At 38.0% G+C, this 23019-nt stretch overlaps 1 protein-coding gene across 8 annotated transcripts in view; it reads right to left on the reverse strand.

Moving 5' to 3' along the window:
* Positions 1 to 23019, reverse strand: part of BANP (BTG3 associated nuclear protein) — a 144918-nt gene that overhangs the window by 84299 nt on the left and 37600 nt on the right. For all 8 annotated transcript variants that reach the window (XM_027465797.3, XM_072043898.1, XM_027465795.3 and 5 more), the window contains exon 7: positions 14065 to 14304. In XM_027465797.3, the coding sequence (XP_027321598.3) occupies positions 14065 to 14304 (240 nt within the window). The remainder of the gene's footprint in view (positions 1 to 14064; positions 14305 to 23019) is intronic.

The following is a 23019-nucleotide window of genomic DNA, read 5'->3' on the forward strand; positions in this document are numbered from 1 at the left end:
ACCACCTTCATGGAGAGACTGCAGAGGGGATAATAGACAACAAGCTAAATGGGGCAGAGTCAGAGAAGTCAGTTTTGGACTAAAGAGAGCCAAGGCATCAGGCACAGACTGTCAAAGCCAGGCTATTTCTTTTCCCTTATTCATGAAATTCCTACTTAGCTGTTCCTGGGGTCACAGGCGTAAAACTGGTACAGACGATGGGGCTGCTGTCTGCACAGACCTTCCCCAAAATGCATGCTCCGTCACAGCAACTGCATGTGCAAATCAGGCATGAAAAATTAGCACTTAAACACAACGATAGTTGACACAGAGGTTAAATGAATTTCAGATGTCGAGATCTATCTAGCCGATACTGTAATCTAAAGCGTTACTCTATTAACGGGTTTTTAGTGGCTGCATTTCACAACAGTCCACTGAGAGCTGATGGAAAACCTCATGCTATTGACAGCGGGGTGTTTTGGAAGTACATCCACGTCCTGAGAACAAACTTCACCATACCATTAGAAATATGAGTTACCTACGGTAGAGAGATCCATCCCAAAAACATGTGCAAACAATATTTGCAAACGTAAGGGTGCTGACTTTCTGTTTTCTACCCATAACTGATCACATGCACGAGAGCTTTTAGCTCGGGGGCTCGTTCTGAGTCTGTCAAATGCCAAAAAAGAAGTCTAAAAGGCAGGAATAAAGCAAGATACTGCCAAGGAGACTTTTAACTTGGGGAAGTCCTTATTGGAAAAGACAGCAGTGCTTCAGTGAGGAGAGATGTGACTTTTTCAGAACATTTACTAGTCAAAAGCAGCATGAAGCGTCGTAATTTGTGAGCAGCACAGTATCCGTGAGCCACATAACAACCCTGATAAAAACACATTAAAATACGTTCAGCAATATAATCCAGCACTTTGGCAAAAAGACAAAGGTGCTTGGGAAGACAGATGCACATATACAAGAGTGAAGCAAAGGATTTAGATCACCTAAGGATGGCTGGCTGTGTTTTTAGAGACCTTTTTATTTAAGACAATGGCTGGTTGCTGGTCACATCCAAAACAAAGGATGTGCTTGTTTTTAAATACTCAGTGTCCAAACCTTGCTTTCTTTGGGAACCTCTCTTCCTGAAAAAAGAAAGAAAGAAAAAAAAAAAGCTTTCTATGAAAACACACCAGAGACTTAAAATAGTTCGGTTATTTAATAGATTGCAAGAGCTTGAGCAACTTCTATGAGCAACATAAATACCAGCAGCAGCTTGGGAGACAAAAAGGTCTGCACGAGGAATTCACAGAGACACGGAGCATCCAAAATGCACAGAGGAAATCGCTTTGGATTGCAAGAACCAATACTCAATCTTACTGAGCAAAACCTGAGGAGGAAAGCACGTGTGCATCAGGAAAATTACATAAATCAGCGTTAAAAGTAGCAGGTGCATTGTGCTAAATGTAGACCCTAGATTAGAAACACAGCACTAGTTCTGGCTACGTTTTTGCTGCAGTTCATATAAAGCTAAAAGAAACAATGACACTAAGTTCTAGAATGCTCCTTGTGCACCACAGAATAAATCTTTCTGTGGTTCATAGAAAAACAAGCTGGGAAAGACAGTGAAGACGAGCTAGTGTAAACACAGAGATCATCAGCAATGATGTTTGAAATGACCGTGCCTCCCCAAACTTTGGGGCAGCTAATGTACAAAATGTTTGTTTCTCAATTTTATTTTTTTTTTTTTTTTAAGAGAAAAGAACGGGACTAATTAAGGAAAAAGTGAAAACAATGTTCCTGAGAAAGTAATCCTCTCTTTCTTAAAGGTCAAAAGTCAGGCTGCAGACAAAGCAATCCGCAGAAACCATTAACTTGTAAAGAAATTTAATTAAGAACAAATTGAGGAGGAAGAGAAGGCATTTGTAATATCAAAACCAGACAAGAAATATTCTATCTTGATACCGCACTCAATATCAGCCTGCTAAAAAACAAACTTCAGTTAACAGCTTGCATTTAGATATTGCCGTGTCCCACTGCTTCCCAATCTCCGGGAAAAACATTTTTTTAGGAAAATTAAAAGGTAAATCATTCTATTCCTGGACTTGGCAGAATTCTCTTTGCTGCCCTTTGTACTGAGGTGGCAGAGATTCTTCCTCGTCTATTGATACGTTTTGAAAGAATAGGGCAAGTGTTACCCACAAGGGTTACCCCTGGAGAACCTACAAAATTTGTAAAATACAGACTTCTACATTAATGTGCAATCCAAACAGACTTTGTTAACCGTTCTTTCCACTTTCAACTTCAACATTATTTTTAAAGTCTACAGAAAAAGCAAGAGGGTGTCACATTCAAAATTCAAATTCAAGTGATTAAACTGATAAAGGGAATCATTTTTTTAATTGGCAAGAATAAGATGGATATCGTGAATAATAAGGGCTTCGGATTTTGCCTGCACTTAATCATGAAAAGGGGCGATTATTTGGGGTTTTGGCTAATAAAACACATTTTTTCACATAAGGCTCATACATTTGGAGTTCTTTTTATTAAACAAATAGCGTATGACAATGAAATCTGCTATACTAAATACTTGAACAGCAGAGAAAAAATTAAGCACCTCTGAAGTTCCTTCTTGCGCCTTCGGGCTTCAATTCCTCAAATATAATTATGGTCATGCATTGGCCATATTGAAACAATTTTAAACGAGTAATTGTTTACTCCTCTGACAGCTGGGAGGAGGCAGGGGGCCGTACGATCCCCACGGCTGGGAGGTGGCTCCCCTCCGAAACCCAAAAGTGCTTGGGGATGGGTAAAGGGATGCAGAGGGCAGCACCATCCTTGTTCATGGAAAACTGGTCATGCTTCACCTGGTGGATGGAAGAATTTCGGCAGCTTTTCCAGTGCCATGTGCTTGGTGACCACCAGTCAGGTCTCCAGATGAGCCCTTTGCTCTGTTCCCTGTTTCCACTGTTCTCAGCCACAGGCTAAATGACATCCAAAAAGAGATGGGGGTGTCAGTAAAAAAAAAAAAAAAAAAAAGGGGGAGAGGGAGGAGGGAAAAACAATTCAGCTACCAAACAGTGCCTGTTTTCCATTTCACTTCTCCAGTTCCTTTAACTATTAAATTCAAACCTTTCAAAGAGCTCTAAGTATGTAGACTATCTGCCACTACAGCATGCACCCTTTACAATACAAATTATATCCACGGGTTACACACGAGAAGTCTCAAATACAACTGAAATCCTATTCTACTACACACAGCTAAGGAAGGGTTTAGTAAACCTTCATTACCAACCACTATAATTTAAACAGTCAAATATTGAAATATAACTGCTAGGTGCTGGTAAAATCTGAGCTTTTTAAAGAAAATTCCAATCGTCAGCTTTTAAGGAGAACATGCCCCGTTTTCCTAGGTGCAGAAGATATGCTTTAAGAGGATTTGTGTAAATAAGATCCTGTGCAAAGTGGATTATTCTACCGTACAGTTCAACTAAGTTAAAATAATATACACACCTCAAAATTGCATGTTAATCAAATCCCTTTCCACCTGGACAACAGAAACTCAACTCTATACCAGAGATCATAGGAGGAGTCTCATCTTCAGTAACTTCAGGACAAAATGTGTTAAGTGCTAATCTTACAACAAATACCCACAAATGTTTACCTACGGTAAGAAAATTAGATCTGTCATGGCAAGAAAGTAAGGAAATTCCTAAATACCATTAAGGATATAATTTAAAGAGCAGGCATGTACAAGGTAAACACTCCAGATGTAAAAAGTCTCGGTGAAGTCACTGGTTTGCAATGTAAGCCTGTGATTATACAATTTAGGGAGTAAGGACTAACATTAGGGACACCGAAATATACGGTCTTCGGAGGAGCGTATTGCTCAGCATAATTCTGCTGGCTTCCAGATGCCATCGTGATGTGGGGTTATATAAATATATATGTCAGCCCATTAAGGAACCAGATTCAAAGTATTGTATTTCCGTAGCTTTTACGAGATAACTGGAATAGAAGCAGAACTACACTACAAAGCTCTGTAAACTGAACTGACACCAGCCTTACAGCGTCCCCTTCCCACTCCCCAAAACCACAGTAACAGAGGTCTTACAATTACCCAAAATGTATCGGACCAAATTCTTCAAGCAATGGGTTCAGGTGCCTTTTAGGATATTTATATATATATATAAATATATATATATATATATTATTTTTTTTTCTAGTGTAAGTGGAAGCAGTATGTTTTAGTTATTTCAGGAAAACTTACGAGTTTTTGATAATAAAAAATGAGCTTTTCTCATCTCAGCTGCTAAAACAAAGCCAAGTTCAAATTCAGTATCTGGCAGGTAGGAACACATTCTGCAGTGAAAAGGGTGCATTTTAATGTACCACCATTAGAGAAAGAGAGAGGAATTGTTAAACTACAATCAGCAACTATTTATAAAACACTAATTACGGTGTTTAGACAATCTACTGATTACAATTCTGTGCAGCTAGGACACTAAACCATTTGGAGGAACAGGCAAGAAAGTTTTCAGAAATAATGTCAAATTAGTCTGTCACATTTGAAGAAACATTTCAGAAATCAACTTGTTTAAATAACCACCAAACAGTGTAAGAGGTGTTTGTACATAGAGGCTGGTGTCTCAAATAACACATTAAAGTGAAAGTGGACTGTTCCCTGCCTCGATCATTATAACTTTGCTCCATCAATCTGTCGCTGCATATCCGACAACTTGTTGGATGCAGACAGAGCTGAAACCACATTTAATTTTTCCATTTGTCTCAAGCATACCAGTTTAAAGGCCTTCTGCAGACAAGACACGTTTTACAAGTGCTTGCTACAGGTCTTTTTGCTTCAGTAAAATACACTGGCTTCAACATATAGATTGGTGCTGGGCGGGTTTTGTTTGCTTTTCTTTTTAATCAGTACAACCCAAAAGGCATGAGATTTCTTCCTCTGTTCTTACTCTGTAAAAATGCAGATAGAATATCTTATTTTAAGAAAATTTAGGGCATTTTGAAACCTGAATCTAACATGAGAAAAGGCAGCACCCTTTCCATGCTAACATGCAGCTCTGGCTCATATTTTAACGCACTGTGTTCCTCTAAAGAGCTAATAACTAATTTAAGCCTGAATGCTATCTACTAATATCCAATTATCAAAATAGTTAATTTTAATTTATTAAAAGTTAATTTGTCAGAATATTTCACTAATATTTGTTTAGAAAATTTAGCTGAGTATTTGTGTTTTTTTTTTTTTTTTTTTTTTTTTTTACAAATTCCAGAACAAGTGAAAATATAAAATTAAAAACTGTTTTAAATGCCCTTTGCTCTACAAATTACAAAGAACCATCCAAGTCTATATTCCCTATCAGAAGTTTCAGGAACAAAAATATGTATTTTTTTAAGCATTTAACATCTCCAAATTCCACCAATTCCTTTGCCAAAGCAGAAGAGGTCCTACAATTGGACACCTTTCCACCTTCCTGCAAAATCAACCGGTCTATTTCTATGTATTTTACCAACTGCAGAACCTGTCTTACTTTGACTCTCCAAAACAAGCCTGACTCTTTGCCATAAGCATGCAAATAATGCCATCTAGTGGAGCATCAAACTTACCACTCTGGCATGAGGCGGCAGCATTTTTATCCATGCCTGTGTATGTTTGCTCAATCTCTGACTCCCCTGCAGCAGCGCCAAGTGCTACAAAAGGTTAGCAGAGCTGCAGAAGCAGAGATCTGCTGTGAAATGGAAGGGAGCGAATTAGTCGCTGCAGGAACTGAGCATTTTTGATGTTCCTGGTTGCATGCTGGATCACACTGCATGCGATTTCCAAGCAGTGTTACAGCGGTGGCCATGAGGCATTCCCATAGGGATTTTCTGATTACGTTTCTCTGCTGGTGACAGCATATTAACAGCTGTATATACGTAACCATTTCATAACTAGTGCAATTATCGAGGATATGAAATGCTTATAACTCCTTAAACGAATTAACAAACTCCTTAAGAAAATAATTCTGGACCAAATCAGAGGGTTTATACTCTGAGAATAGAAAAATCTTTACGTTATCTACTACAGACTCGCTACAGCTCACAAGTTGCATGGAAGGTACTCCCGTGTGATAATAGATACATGACACTCACTTCTATTTTTCTTTTCTCATTTTTAAAAGGAAACACGTTTCTTGCTCCGAAAAAGATTTTGCAAATCCAAAGACAGAGCAAATAAAACAAAATACCTTGAAAAAAAGACAGAAGATCTATGTTTCATTTCCTCCCAAAATATATATATATTCATGCAACATTTGGGTCCCAGTATGAAACTGAAATCACATACTTCATATATCTATAGCTGTACAGCTAAAAATTGCAATGGCAGCATTCCATACAGACTACACAAGCATTTTCATCTGCAATGGCTTTTCATAACGATTAGGACCTTAAAGACGCCAACACTTGTTCAATTACCCTGCCACTAACAATCTCCTTCCAAATAAAAAGCCTCATGCGCTCACGATGACTATTACCTTCCTTCCGCATGTTAAAAATGCACATATGGGATACCGTGCTTTGGAGACTTCAAAAAGAATTTACCTTCTAGTTTTGCACGTTCAAAATCTCAGAGCATTCATTTATGATCAGACTGAGCGAGCAAAGATCTTACTTTTTCTTTTACTTGCTCCTGGGGAGAACCACTCCTGTAAGGTTTATCAGCCACCATTTGGCTTTGGAAGGGAACGTACCCAGGTAAATGATGTGTTTATTGCCAAGGGATCAACTTACTGCTCGAAATCAAAGGCTGATGCTGAAAACAAATGGAATCACCCAATTTGAAGCAATAATGCTTCGTAGAAATAAATGTTTCTGATGTTAAGGAGCCACTGCCAACAATCACACGTCGGGTCATTTTTGATATCCACACAGCGTTAAGGAGAAATTGATGAAACAGCTGTTTATCTTTTACACAGCAGCACAGGATAATCTGACAGAACCCAGGGCAAAACCCAGGGAAAAAGGAGGGTTGTTGCTTTAAAATCCCCCTTCCCGAGACATCCCGTTACATAAGCCCTCGCCGCAGTGCCTCAGGATCCCATCTGGATGGCAAACGCCACCACACGTGCCGCCAAGAAAAACTCACTTATGAATCAACAACGAAAATTTCTCCCCTTCCGAAGGAGCTTGTGGGTTTGGAAAGGGCTGGCACCACAGAAACCTGAACGCTGCGGGAATTTATTTACATTTTACTTGCAGGCGGATCGAGGCATCTCCCCACTTCACTTTTTAACCCTTATGCAATGAAGAAAAGAAAGTTCAAAGCAGGGAAGGAAAAGCTATGCAACTTTCTGGCGTTCCGTTTACGAGCCTTTGTGAAATCACAGCTCCCCTTGAACGCGGCAATGAGCTTTCCAGACGAATGTACATTATTCTTGCACCGATCAATCCGCGTTTGGTGGCTGAGCTGCTTTTCCTCTCAAAATGTCAGGGATCAAATACTTTCTTAGACTCTTCATGTCTTCTAAAACCACACCATAAAAATTCACTGTTGTCATTTATAGGCCTTCAATAGTAAAGCAACTATTTCTTGTCCGGAGCTAACTGAGAGTTCATTAGGGCATTTTAATTTACGCAGGGACTGAGCCTGAGTGGTAGCGGGTAACCACCAGCCTCCAGTACAGACGGGGACACCAAAGAAACTCCGCATCCTTCTGAATCAGACCCGAAGGGACACCACCACTGCACGCTGCAGAAACTGTCCTGCAGACAGCTGTAACCCTGGAGGAGTTCCAGCGTGGAGAAATTAGTCCAAAGCTAACAGTGATTAGTACGGCTGCGATGCGAAGACTCTTCCTTCTCACTTGTAGCTTCATAGCTGGGATGGATCCACAGAGGTGGTGAGGAAGATCCCTGGACATCACACTCAATGCTAATTACAAATGGTCCAACGTCATAAGCCTTGCTGACATCAGGGTTTGAGGATTTTTATTACGAATCTACAACAGCTTTTGAAATCCACATAAACTCCCTTGATTTTCATTATGAAAAGCACAGCTCTCATTTGACTAAATTACCATATTTGTAGGGAGAACTTTCGCAGTGGGCACATCTTTTTACTAATTACACGGTTTGGCCCTTTTTACAGTACACCCTCCTGAAGCAACGTTTAATATGACTGAGGAAAGTTTTTATGTTCGTAGACCGCTCCGAATGTTTTTAGCTGCCTCTCAAGCAGTGAGGAGCAGGGCACTTCAGCACGTACTTGAAACGAGTCTGGCCAAAGTGGAAAAGCATTGACAGGATGGAACAATCGTGCTTCGGCCATAAAGAGATGGTCCAAGTGACCTAATGTGTTAGTTTTCTTCTTTCTCTAGAGCCTATGAACTCACAAATGCTTGACAGCACATCACGCACAATCAAGTTCTCTGCAGTCACAGTTGCAACTGACAGACCAAGCAGCTGCTTACGTTCAAGAATGGAAAATTAAATTCATTGTTTTTACAATGCAAGAACAAGAGAAGTGTGAGAGGGGGATAGGAAACACCCTGCCAACAATTTCTTTCTTTTTCCCCAAAATCGCCACCTTTACTTCAGTTTATTAAAAAGTAACTGGCCAGGAAAGTAATCGAAATCTACATAAGTACCCAGGAAAGAAGAAAACAACAGCCAGCTTTAAATTATAGCGCTTACATAAAGTCAGTAAGCAAGTGCCAGCATTGATGCCATTTATGAGAACTGCGGTGCCGAGATAAACTCAATGGGTTCTCATATTATCTTCTTGCCTAGCCTCAAAAGAGGTTATCACTTCCCTCCATGTGGCAGCATTTAATTGATTCACAAAGCAGCAGCTATTTGGAACTGAAGCCAGACTTTTGCAGCTCTCAGGAAGACAATGCGTTTGCAAAAAGCGTCACTGCTGCATCAAGGCTTCTCCTAAGGGTTCTGTACAAAAAAAAATAATGCTTTTTGGATATAAGAAAAGCATAACAGAACTGTTTCCTTTCACTTCTTCTCAATTAGAGATGTGCTGAGCTCTCAGACTCTGCTTCTCGCTCTCTGCTTGAGGTATGAGATGGTTCAACACCTCTGCAAACTCCTCCTCCCTTCCTAAGTTCTCACCATAACACAGCCACCACTACCACACAATTCTGAACGAGCCATGAGACAGCTTTTCCAAAATGTCAGATGGATGTTGTCCACTTGGTGAGGATCAGAGTAGAGGTTTTGCATAGTGCTTAGCTCAGGAGAACCTGCTTCAGCTTCCCCATTTGCCGCAGGCATGATGCTGCAGATTTGGGCAAATCCTTGTTTGCATATATTCAACCCTTTGAACTGTAAGATGAAGTTTGTCCTACCTCTAAGCCATGATCTGGCAGTTGAGAAATGCACTATAGCATCTAATAACACCACAGTCCTCAAAGGAACAGGCTGAAGCGAATTTATATTTCCAGACTGCTGCAGCCCACGGTATTTATTACTAGGAGAAGAAAATGTTGGCAAAAAGTATTTCCAGGGACCACAGGATTAGCTCATCCATGTGGATACAAACCACACAACTTCTCTTCAGAATACTATAACTTGGAAGATTAATGTGCTCTATAATGAAGAAACAGAGGCACGGGTTAAACAGAAAACATCAGCAATCCTCAGCAAATTACTAGCTTGAGTACTACCACTAACCCGCTCCTCTTACCCCCAACCTCCAGGGAATTCAGAGCATGACAGATTCTCGAGTGAGCTGCTCTGTCAAAGGAGATCGATTGGAAGTACAATTAGCTACGTGGTCACAACCATCCAAGTTAAAAAAAAAAAAATCATCAGTTTCTGGTGCTGATAAAATATTAGAGATAGGATAAAATGCCAATTTTTAGAAGTTTGAAGTTTTCTTGAAGTTCTCCAGCTGCCTCCTGACGGAATTCAAGATCTAGCAGTGTCAACGACTGCTGATAACCAAGGCTTGTGGCTATCTCTGTCGCAGTGACACGCAACAGCGTTTTAAGCCACTGTATATATACACTATATATTCTGGCAGGTAGCGACTAGTACAATGTTCAGAAGTCAGACATGTGAAGCCAGAATTATAAACAAGTAATGAAAGGAAGACAGAGAGCAAAATAAGTATTATAGAGATTACGAAGGACTAAGGGGGGGATAAAAGAATGGGCATAATTTAGGAAAAAAATTAAAAATGCCTTTTGCATTGCTGTAAGTGGAAAAATTAAAAAAAGAAAATGCTAAAGACATTTTGTACTTATAGTATACACTTTCAGTAACTGCAATGTTTATTTATATAAAACATCCTATATAATGACAAGAGTCTGCAGTATCTCATAAAACAGATCAACTGGTGAGAAATATTAGAGCTAACAGCTTGTCTGTGAGTTGCAATTTATTACCTTTCCTCCAACACTTAAAAGCATGAGGATGTTTATGGAAGATGGAACAGAAGTGTGGTAGATTTGTTCTTTACCCTGCACTGTTATTAAGATCAAAATCTTCATTATAAGCAAATGAGAAGCTGAAACAGTAGTGAATTCCTGTGATGAGGGGATTTTACATGACAAGTTACAAGTTGCTTAAACTGACCCAACGTGCATTATGTTTGGGTTATGGGCATGGATATATATATACAAATATACATACGCTGATTTAAGCAGCATACTCCACACAATCAAGCAGGACTCAAATGTGTTTCCTATTAAACAAACGTGGGTGGTCTGCCTCTCCATCTTAAGCAGTGTTGTGTCAATGACTTTCGTAAAGCAACACAGTGCTTAACTCTATTTGAACAGCTTTCTGAAGAGGACGGAGCTGTATTTCATTCTTCTGTCAAAGTGTATTAACATCTCTTTCAGCTAGTAAAATAGAGATGGTACCGTCCTTACTGGAAGCAATATTACAATACAACAGAAATAACAAGCTTCCGTTACCAATTTCTTTATATTCTGTGATTTTAAATGCATTCGAAAAAATGTTAGTTGTGCCACATGAAACAGAACATGCATCATTTACTTTGTAATTAAAAATAAGACTTTGTCATGAGATATTTTCAGATAATACTTTTGTCCTATGCTATTTAAATAACGGGGGTTTATTCTGGATGAAATAAATGTTAACTCATGAACTGAAGTCTGCAAAAATTCACTCTACAAAGTAGTCCTGGAAGCAGACAGGAAAATTCAGCAGAATAGTACTAACTTGGCTATAACCCTACTCATACATCTTTCCGTCCTTTACCACAGTGCCCTCTCCTTTTGGGTACTAGTCTTTTTATTTTTTTCCCATAAAAAAAAAAAAAAACATGTCCCTATCATGAGAGTTATTTCAATATTCCTAAATACTTCCCTGAGCAACAGAGCATATGGAGCCAACAGAGGATCTCTGGTGCCCAATAACACAACAGAACCATGGGCACAGCTTTCCCTAACTGATTACTGAACGTATATCTCTTTCCCCCACCCAACTACTCATTTTGCATTTAATTTCTAGATACCGAGTTTCTCTCCTCTCGTCGAATTTGGCCAAAACTGACAGATATGTTAAAAAATGATGAGGGAGAGCCTGCAAAATAAATAAATGCAGATGCAAGAGGCCTTCACAGAAATGATGCACGAACAGCAAAGTTACACAGGGAATAACTAACATCATTTTATTTTCATTTTATTATTTATATTTTAAAAAATAAGGACGGGTGATTGTTTTTTTTTCAGACTCATTTGTGGAGATTGCTATAAAATCTCAAAAGGGCTAAACCTGTATTTTCTGCTATACAATGAAAAAAAAACGCTGATGTTCTTATATTTCACCAGAAAATGTCTACATTTTTAGTAGGGCTAAAATAATGAGCTACTTAATGACATATAGTGTGTTTAAGTCATTTTGGTTTCTTGCCTAAAAACTTTCAATACCACTACCACCCCACAAGCAAATTTATACCACAAATGAAAACTTCTACTTCAAAAGATAAACTTTCATCTCTCCTGCGGTAAACCCTACGCAGTACATCAAGGATTTTTCATAAACATACTTCTCTTCATTCTCTTAGCTTGTGAATATTATTCAAAATATTTTCTATTAAATATAGATTTGGGTTGGTGTTTTCCTTCTAGAAAAAGAAAAGAACAAATACCTTCCCACTGACAAACTTAAAGAAACCTGAAACAAAAGAAAAAAATCCTTTACATTGGTTTGTGCTTTGCTAGCTATGATTGGCAAAGGCAAGGCTGATGACATTAGATTCTTATTTCAGCTTATAATTAAATTGCTACTTTGATGCAACTTAAGCTAAATTTATTTAAGTTTAAAATAATGCAAAGTATGACTGCTCAGTGCAAAAGGAAACCACATTGTTAGGACAACAACATAATTTAGTTCCCATTCTAGTGCTGCACTTGGTTTTTGGTACAATTTATGGAGGAATGATCACCAATAAAAACCAGATGGTCCGGGGACTGATAAAGCAAAGCGGACACAACATGGCAGGGCTCCTCTCGCTACCTCTCTGACAAATGTTAAAGGATAAAATCGTGGCACAGAGTTCTGCCACTGAACTGAGCACCTCCTTGACAGTCACGAGGCATCCACTTGCATGGCAGCAAATTCCTAACAGGGCTTCTGCAACCAAGTGTTATTTTAACTTAATTAGTTGGAGTGGTAACATAATACACATACGTTACTACAGCCTGGTCTTCTGCTGCAGGTATGTAACGACAAAAACTGGCCTAATGCAGCAGACTGCATGGCTTACTACCTGTTAGTAGTGTCCCTGAGATAGTCAGCAAACCACCAGAAATGAAAACAGGTCAATAGGACTATTTCTTCAGCTCAGTTCAGTGTAAAGAAAGCAGAGCAGTATCATCATCAAATATTCTTCCATGTAGCTATCAAACGCATTGCCCTAACAGAAGCACAAAAACAAAGCATCAGATTCTTCAAACACCAATCAAAATAAGCTCTCTGGCTATGTTCTTAAGCCTTAATTGGCATTTCAAATTGGCAATTGCATACAAAACACTTCAGTATAACAAATTATTCCCTCTCTACTAATCCACTGGTGACCTACATAAGATGTGACTATAAAGAGCAAGATTTACTGCCATATAAAAATCTAGTTCAAGTAGTAACGTTGGTCATTTTTAGACACTCTCAATTCTACGCTAACATTTCAAGTTCTGTTTCCTCTACACAGCACGCATAATAAAGGTTTCACACAAGCTGAAGATTTGTGTCAGATACTTGGATGTCTGGGAGGCCTTAGCTTACCTCCTGTGCTGTGAAATATTTACACCATAACACAGGGAAGGGACTTGGCTGTCCTCATTAATGTATTCACTGAGTAATCCCCTACATCAGAGCGAGATGCACACATCCAGATTCTTCTTCACTCCTAACTAGGGGCTATGCCTACCATATTCTATATGCAAAACACATTTAATTCCTTTCAAATTGCCAAAAATTGCATCTGCAATGTAAGTAATATCTGTTCATTACTGCATAATAGCTTTAATAAGCAAAAAACTCAAGCACGCTGGAACTACATTAGCACTGTGTGCTATCAACATGCACTATCAATTAGCACTGTGTGCTAATGTTGTTATGAATCCGCAGACTATGATACTTAATCTCTCCTTTAGAAGAGACTGCAAATTTCCTCCATCTCAACGTCAGCAAGTGTTCTGAAATAATACATAGAAATTAAAAGAAACTGAGATGCAGGACCATATTATTTTGAATACTCGAGCAATATTTAAAAATAATATAATTGTGTGTTTGTTTTTTTTTTCTTTTAAGACCTGTTCCATTTTAGCCAAAGTCATATTTGTCAGCTAGATTATTTGCTACACTTGGTGTGCTTGCAGCTGGTAGTTGCAAATAAATCTGAATTCAGATTTCAAGATCGAGGAATGTCTGGCCCACACCAAGCTAAAATAAAGCAGTCCATTAGGACTCCTTCATAAATAAAAGCTAAAAAAACATCTGTTTGGCAACAGCGACAACAATACATGTCCCATTCTCACAAATCGTAGCGTAACTGCAAGTGGCCAAGTTTGTCTTACCTATGCAGAATAAAGTCAGAAGTTTCAGTATTATACTCACAGCGAATTCCGTAAATCATGAGAGGATCAAGCTGCTTCTTCCCATGCTTCCCCTGGCCCGAAAGGTTGGAGATGGCCTGGATTTCCCGATGGAAGAGGTAATCGAGCAACGTCAGTGCCATCTTCTCGGCTGTGCGGCAGTTCGTGCTGATGTGCAGCATGTCAGCAGGGGTGATGGGGCAGCGGACCCGCATCTCAGGATTATTTTCATCTCCGAGCCATGTCCCGTTGGGGTAATCCTCTAGAAACAGAGATTGTGGAAATTCTAATTGTGGCACAGAATGAAACAGTCAAGTTCAAGTCAACATTTTTTAAGTTATCATGAACTCTTTCGATTTTCTTCATAGTCAGCACAAGCTTCTTTCAAATCTACAACGACTGATAGGCTCACAAGATTAGCTGTGGGTAAAAAGTTATTTTCAAATCCACATCAACAGTGACCAAAAGCAATTGCCGTTAACATTCTGGCCTACAGAAGGAACTGGTGCAATTAGCCCCAATGTCTAACTCGCTCTCAGATATCTTTTTAAAGTGTCTCATATTAGAAGCTAGCAGCTAAAGGAGCACGTTGTATTCACAATGTTCTCATTCTTTAACAAGTTAGTCATCTCCTAAATCTGAAGATTACCGTAACCCATAACATTCTCAAAGTATAGCTAATTTCAACAAGCTCGAAGCTTTGAACCACATTTCTCCCCAAAAGTATCAGATAGAAGTCAGCTTAACCGAGATTAGAAATTAAAGACGTTACAATCAATGGCGTGCAGTAACTTTTTTGATCACTTACAAAAAGAGTATTTTAAGCTAAAGCAATCATTCAAAACACAGCCAGAGATCCCAATCACAATTTTGTTTTTCATTTAAATTTACTGGCCAGTAGTCTATATTATTTCCAAAACACACAGCTTACCATGGAACAGTCCCAGCGTAAAGATAATGAATCAATCACTAGTCATCTCCCAAGTGCATCTTTCCTTCTAGTCAACGATGAGATCATTAGCAGCACAATATATTTAATTTTTACTCACTGCCAGAACTACACTTCTCTCTGGGTGTACACACATACACACTTATCTATATATATCTCTCCAGAAGATTTTTGAGTTTGCCCCAGTGACTCAGTTTGGGGCGGGGGGGGAATCTATTTATTTCCTGAGAAATAAACTTACTAATTTTTGGTGGCAATGCCAAAAGTTAGTGGATTCAAGACTAACCAGGAACTAGAACAGAGCTCATAAAGATAATCCATCACTAATGGAGTGCAGGATGCAACACACAACACAGGATGATACGCTTATTCCAAATAAAAGCAGAATTTTCCATACAAATCTTGACAATGCTAATAGGAACTGGGAAGAACAACATCCAGGATGCTATTTCAGTGTTCACTGACACAGACCATTTGGATTTGATTTCTACGTTTGCTCTTTGTGGAGTAAAACACAAAACTTCCCAACTTCGGAGTCACTCAGTCCTTCCACACCAGAGCTTTATAGAATTTTCTTGCCATTTCACTACCTTTAGAATGGTAAAAATGTGAAAAGAAAAAAAAACCACACACACACACATTCAATTCCATGACTAACCTCTCACAAAATGGCTTTAAAGTGGAGTTTTGGGGTATATATGTCTCAAGTTCCCATTTTCCATAACCTTTCTAGCCACATAGAAGCGACACAATTCCAACAGATGAGCTCTTTCCATACTGAACAGGACTCCCAAGTAATCAGCATCTTGGTTTCCAAGAGCATGGAAAAGTTAAGCAGCCTACATTTTACTAGACTACAAGCCAAAAATATGCAGTAACAGATAACGTAAAAGCAACTCAAACACGAGGAACACTTTTTCAACATGACCTTCAGGTGGGGTCATACCACATGTCAGATGCAAGTTTATTGCAATGAATAATGACAGCATGAAGCAAATGTTGGATTATGCAATACCAACATAGCATTGAAAATAACATTGTCAACTACAATAATGTGTAAGAAAAAACATTTATCACTGATACATGTAGCAGCTAGTCCCTCAAACTTTTTTGTTGTTGAAATCAGGACTTAATGCTGTTCTGAATAGATTTTTATACATTTGTACTTTTATATATACGTGTGCGTATATGTATATAAAAACCTTGTGCCACCCTTTTTATTCTCATCTATGTGATAGGGCACACTAGTGGTTTTCTGTTCACAGTACCAGGTGCCATCTAAAAAAAAAGGTGGTTCCCATTAATTACGATTTGTTTTGAATGCCACTGTCTGGCCTCACCACAAGTCTGGTTAACATTATCAGGGAAAATAACATTCTGTTCCTGAAGACAAATTGACCGTTTGATAAAAATTTGGACAGAGCTGACAAGCAAAGATGTCACTGGTTAGAAGTGAAAGTTTTTCCAAAAAAAAATAATCTGGGAAGCCTGCATAAAAGATTATACTTGCCATCAAAATCTTATTACCTTACCAATTCACACACTTCCTATTAGATATAAGCTAGTAATACTTATGGAACATTTTTATCTGCTATTGTGTTTAATGAATGCTATCAACCTACATGAACCAAAGATTTTGCTAAATAAATCAGTGGGGTTTTATTGTTTTGTTGTGTTTTTTACTGGCGCCAAGTTCAGAACATACTGTTTTTACCACATGCAACCATCCTTTTTTTTTTTTGCTAGCAGCCTGGAAAAAAAGACACTATCTTGGTATTCTGACCTATGAACCCAAGCTCCATGTGAAATTCTCTCCTGTATTTCAGTCCTGCTTCAAAAGCCTCACCTGAAAGCTCCCTTTTGTGTCTATATCCTGAAGCAGAAATACAAGTAATCTTTAAAAAAGAAAAAAAAAAACAGCTTGTGTGAAATTACCAGCGGTCTTTACACATATCTAGTCAATTTTTACTCCAATTCTTTAATTCATTACAAACTAAACCAGTTTGAATGCAATGTTAATTCATTTCCCTATGTTAGAGTGCAGTCTAGTTCTAAATGAAATTCTTCCTGTCAAACTGACCTGTGAAACAATAGCAAAATGCTGATGGTAAAGACATGATTCAGAAGAGCATGGTAACCTAACAAAAGATTCTGACTACTACGTGTATGCACACAGTCTTCTCCCCACCTCTCTCCTTCATATACATTTTAGGTGACATATAAAAATACGTAAGTAACCATCACCCAAGCCTTAAAAGCTGAGATTCAGACTGCTTTACAATCTTTTTTTCCTAGGGAACTTGCATGTAAAGTTAAACTTTGTTCTGCTTTCTCACTGCAGCTACCTGAGGGCACAAAAGCTAAAATACTCCTTACCACATAAGATTATTTTATTCATACTGAGCTGCCAATACATCTGGCACTTTGCATACAGCAAATACGATGATATTGACACCAAAAATAATGGTGAGAAGAAGAAGTACAGAGACAGTTATGAAGGAGGCAGAACTGCAATGTCATTTGAAGTTTCTAGCACTCAAACCTCCTTTTATGTCTACTATCACGATTCTTTACGTGAATTATCAGGCATTATATATAGTATCTAGATAGAACCTAGACAAGTCAGGTTATTTAGTACATGCGTTGTAATAGTCAGATGCTAAGTGAGGACTCCACAAGGCACTGTACAACCACACACAGCAGTACAGCTGCTTCTACTCTTTAGAGACTACCGAGAGACAAATAACATATGAAGGGCTGGGGAGGAAGAATACAATCAAAGAATACACTTTTCTGAAAAATCATCACATGTTCATCTGCACACCAGTGTAAACACACCCCTTTTTGTTTTGCCCTGCAGGATTTTTCTTTCATTTATTTTCCTAATGGCCTCATTATCCCACTTAATCTCTGGAAAGGAGCTACACTTTGTGCCTATGTGCTTGGAGGAAAGGTACCTCCCTGCATTTCTGTATGTCACATATTGTACCATCCGAGAAGTGGCTCTTGATCATTTCTACTTCAAGTGTTAAAAGTCCTGATGTTTCTATCTGATTTGCTCTCTGTTCTCAGAAACTCATTTCAATGACAGACAATCTAAGTTTCTAACTCCTTTTCACTGTTTTTCCAAGATCTGAAAATTTGCCTTTATCTCCATTCTGCCAAATCCAGACTAGTTTGCTTTTCAATGCCATTTTCAAATTATTTTTTTTTACCGTATTAAGTCCATTTCTTTTATCTCACAAAACAGCTGACCATTCCTGTAGTTTCAGCAAGCACTTGCGAGGAGATGAGAGGGAGGAGGCTGGTGCTGCTACGCAAAGAAGCACCATTACGGAAACAGTACAATGGAGCTTTAAGGTTAATATCAAAAACCCTATATCCAAAGAACAATAGCCAGACAAGAGTTACTGTGGATTTCAGGCTTGCTTTTGATGCATGTGTGTGTTTTCCCACGTCAGGAGGTGGCAGACCTTTCACTGTTGCTCACGCCTTTCCACTGGGACACATTTCCCTAGTCCGACACAGGAGCACCAGCAGTAAGACAAGAAGCAAAGCTAGGCTCCCTCCACTCACTAGGTGTTGTCAATCATTCCTTTAAAACAAAGAAAGACAAAATAAAACACCTGCCCACATAAATATTTGAATTAACACGTTCCATTCTTCGGTGTAGCTGTGTTTATTTGACTAGCAAGGCTGGGTGCAAGCCTCGCATCTGCAGCAGAGAAAAAATGACTCTGCTGCGGTAGAAAGGCAGAAAAATGATTTAACCTCAAAACAAAAATAAATCCCTGTTTCTAGAGAAATTAAGTAATATTTTGGCTGATGTGCAGGAGATTCAGCATCTTTTTAAATAAACTTTTGTCAATTAGACTGAGTCATTTGCCCCTGCAAGAGTTCATGGGGTAGTGATTAACGGAGAGAACACGGCACACGGACTTTATTAACTAACAACCATTAAATAGTTAAAAGCAGGTTTAAGCAACAGAATGACAATCTTGCTATATGGTAACATCCAAAGCTGGCTCTGTGACTTACAGCTTGTATTAAAAAAAAGGTAAAAGAGCTAACTTTAAGGCTATGTTCACTAAAATCTCAGCACAAAGATCGGCTGAGACACCAGTCGAGAGAAAAATAGGAGATAAACTTACTGTATAGTTCATGGAAGGCCAGAGAATTTATTTAACAAGTAGAAAGTAAGGACTATGTGATCACCTGTCCTTTAAAATGACCAGCTAAAAAAATGCGATAAAATTGAGGAAATTAAAACCCATGGATTTAGAATTTGCTTTTTAAACGCCTAGAGAAAGTGTTTCATGTCAGCAAATCACATCTAATTTAGTTTCTTCACATTGTTCATTGCCTCTTTGCTATATTTAACTTCACAGAGGGGACCAGAGTGTTAATGGCAAACATCACCAAGAGAGACACCTGAAAGAAACCACAATTCATGTGGTTGCTCCCAACAATCCTAAATATCAACACAAACCAATTTCTGTATTTTTCTTCGGCTTTAAAAAGTCACTGAAGTTCTGGAGGTCTGATCAGTGTATTCACATCAGCAATATACAATATTGTTTTATGGTGTTAAAGGTTTGCTCTGAAAACTCATTCACGTTGTCTGTATCTGGTCATAAGGAGCCCAGCAGGAAGAGCAGAAGTGCTGCAAGTGATACTATAAAACACAGGATTTGACCTTAACAGTGAACTGAAAATCCTGTAGGCAGGTAAGTCTTGGCCACTTAGAAGTAGCTGTTTGGAATCACACTTGGAAATTTGTGAGCTCTATTTAATACTACTATTGTAAAATAACTGTTCCACATGCAAAGTTGAAGAGACAGATTGTGACCAAGCCATTTTCTTTGGAAAAAAAATATTCATCCTTTAATTAACACACTGTGTAGAGCAGTTTTCCCTTCTCCAAAAATATGTTTACATTCTACTTCTGACTTTTGGATAGTCTTGAAATGCACTAAGAAGAATGTCAAGAAAGCAGATATGATACAAAACTATCACATATGGTGCCAAACATCTTATGTCCGTTTACCACGTGCAAAGTTCACTGAACCGAATGCTAAATGAATGGATCTTGCTGTTTTATTTATATCAGTTAAAAAACAGCTTTCAAGGAGCTCTTAAGAGCTTTTTACATACTTGGACAGCATATTGCACATACTAAGGACAGTATGTTTCTTTCTTAGTAATTTCAAAGCCTTGGCTTTAGCTTAGACATTTCAAATAAGATTTGCTTTTAAGGCAGCACAGTAATGCTGAATGGGGCATTCTTATGCTACAAAGATGAGAGGTCCTACTTTCTTTCATATTAAAAATAGGACAGTAACTCTATTGTCAAAGGAACAGATTTAAAAGGCTAACATAATGCGAATTGATGTTTCAGCAACAGATGCTCCACTTGCCTGTACAGTAGGTCACAGACCAGATATTTTAAATGTTACCATATTCCAAATATGTAAAAAAAAAAAAAATACTATTATACTATTCCGTATATCTTGAAATCCCTTATATCTTGAAAGCAATATATAGCACTAACCAAAATAATGTTCTCATCCTAACTCCTAGAAATAGGTGTGCAAGCATAGAATAATCAGTGCCTTCAGATAACTGATATTATCAGAATTATTTAACGTTTGAGCTTTGTTCCTAGACTGACGCAGCTGTTTAAGTTACCATTTTTCTCCACATAAACTGCATAAAAATACAAAAAATTATAATTTCTGTTTATACCGGTATTCTAATGGGAAATTTTGAAGAGCAAGTTCTTGCAATGTTTGCCAAAATAAAATTCAAAGCATTCAGAGGAAACAGAAAACCATCCAACCACCACAAAACTAATTTATTGAAAAAATTAGTAAATACTTTTAGACATTATCCATTCTTTGCTTTCTGCTGTTTGCACACATTTAGTAAAATAGTAAAACTATTTAGCACAAACTCAAGACCTATCAGAAAGAGCTCTTCACAAACTGCTAAGTGTGATCCTTTATGTGTGAATACCATACAGTTCAAATGAGAAATCACAAGTAAGCAATGACCACACTTCGACTGCTTCCTATAAATCCAAGTGCACAATACTCTTAAATGACAAACAATTGTTGTGGAAGGTGTTATATAAGTACAAAAAAAATAAAAATAAAAATAAAAAAAAGGAACAACTTAACCCTGAAATTTTATAATCCCAAAATAAGGCAGGAGAAATGAGGAGATTACAGAGAGGTGCATGGGTCACATTCAGATGGTAGGCACCAACAAATGAGAGGTAACAGCACAGTGATGTCTTACCCATTGCTAAGCTTTCTGTAAATACCATGGGGAAAAGGCAATGTTGTGAATAACTACTGTGGACAGTAATGCATATATAGCTATAATGAGCTCCTCCTAAAGAAGAGAAGTGAAGAAAACACAAAGTCTTTGCAAGAACATGGGATGCAAGATGATGTCAGGGTTAAAATGACAAGTTTGGAAAATCATTTTAGTAACAGCTTTCTGACTATAAGGCCAGAGAGGAGGCCGCACAGTACGTAACTAGAACCTTGGAAAAGCAACTGTTATTTCCATCTCAGATGTTACCTATTAAAAGGACATGAAAGGTTCCATTTAAGTGTTGATCATTTGAAAAATCTACTCACCGTTCTTTACAAAGCTTACTTGCTCATAGTCAATCTTGCTTTTCTTCACCTAATGTTAACAGTCTGCAGTTAAAAACTTCAGACAAACATATTTGAGAATGTCAGAATATTTTTTAACAGATTTGTGGTGAGTATGAAGTGCACATGGCTGCCAGGTTATAGCTTAGTCAACTGAAAACCAACCCTTGACAGGATTACTGCCACATACCAGTACTAGAAAATTTATTAAAATCAGAAAATAATATAGGTACTTAATATCAGAGGTTTAAAACTTCTGTAATTTAAAACTACTGTGGATCTAACGTTCTTCTTGGTATTAGTTTCTGTGGTAGAAGACAAAAATCCAGAAGAACGCAAAAGTATTGGAACCAAAGTTTTCATGAAGAGAGACGACACATGAGGCCTTACTTATCACGTAATCACCAGTACTGATACCTTCAAGAAACAAAGACCTAAAGAATCAATTCACAACATAAGTTCTGTGAAAGAACATGAAATATCAGCTGTAGCATTTTAGGTTGGTGAAATCCAATCCAGAGTCTCTACAGACCTATATAAATGTACAAGAATTCTAGAAAGCACAGAAAAATAGCCTCTCTCAAAATAACTAACACTTTGACCTTTTTCTTCTATTCACTACCCTCAATATGTAGGAAGTACAACATCTGAAAACCGACAAGGCAAATAGGAAAATAGGGTCACCTCGTCATTAAGTCCTATGACAAACTCCCACCCAAGCATTCAAAAAAAAAAAAGTCAACATGTTTAGAGTATAAAACTTAATGGCTCTCCCACTACAAACCGTCATCAATGAACCTAATGAAATGACTTCCTCTATTTTCACTTTTCATAATTCATAGTAAATTGGAGGGTGCCTATGGCCTAAATGACACAATTCGGCCTGCCTGAGAAGCATCACTTCCATTCCAATCAGAGGAAAACAGATGGATAAACTATTTAACACACACAACTAAATGATTATAAACACAAATGGACAAACGCGTTTGTTTTGTTTTGTTTTTTTTTTAAAAAAACTTTTCCTTAAGATCTACAGCAGCTGATTACCAAAACAGCACACGCAGAGACACAAAGCCCAAATGATGATGTTTTAAAAATGTTCTTCATTAATCAGTCACTCATTGTTTTTAAGCCTAATTAGAAAACTCTAGATACAAAGAGCACAACTTTGTTTAAACTGGGAATAAGCTGTATCAAAAACTACAGGGAAAACATTCATGTCAAAATTCACTGCACTTTCAAGAAGAGCAAAAAAACACATCCATCAGTTGCTGACAGTTCCTTGAAACAAATCTTAGTGATACATGTTTGTTTCTTATTCCATTAAACGCGAAAGATATATCCATGCTGGGAACAAAAAGTT

The sequence above is a fragment of the Anas platyrhynchos genome, chromosome 12, assembly GCF_047663525.1.
Source record: "Anas platyrhynchos isolate ZD024472 breed Pekin duck chromosome 12, IASCAAS_PekinDuck_T2T, whole genome shotgun sequence".
Lineage (NCBI taxonomy): Eukaryota > Metazoa > Chordata > Aves > Anseriformes > Anatidae > Anas > Anas platyrhynchos.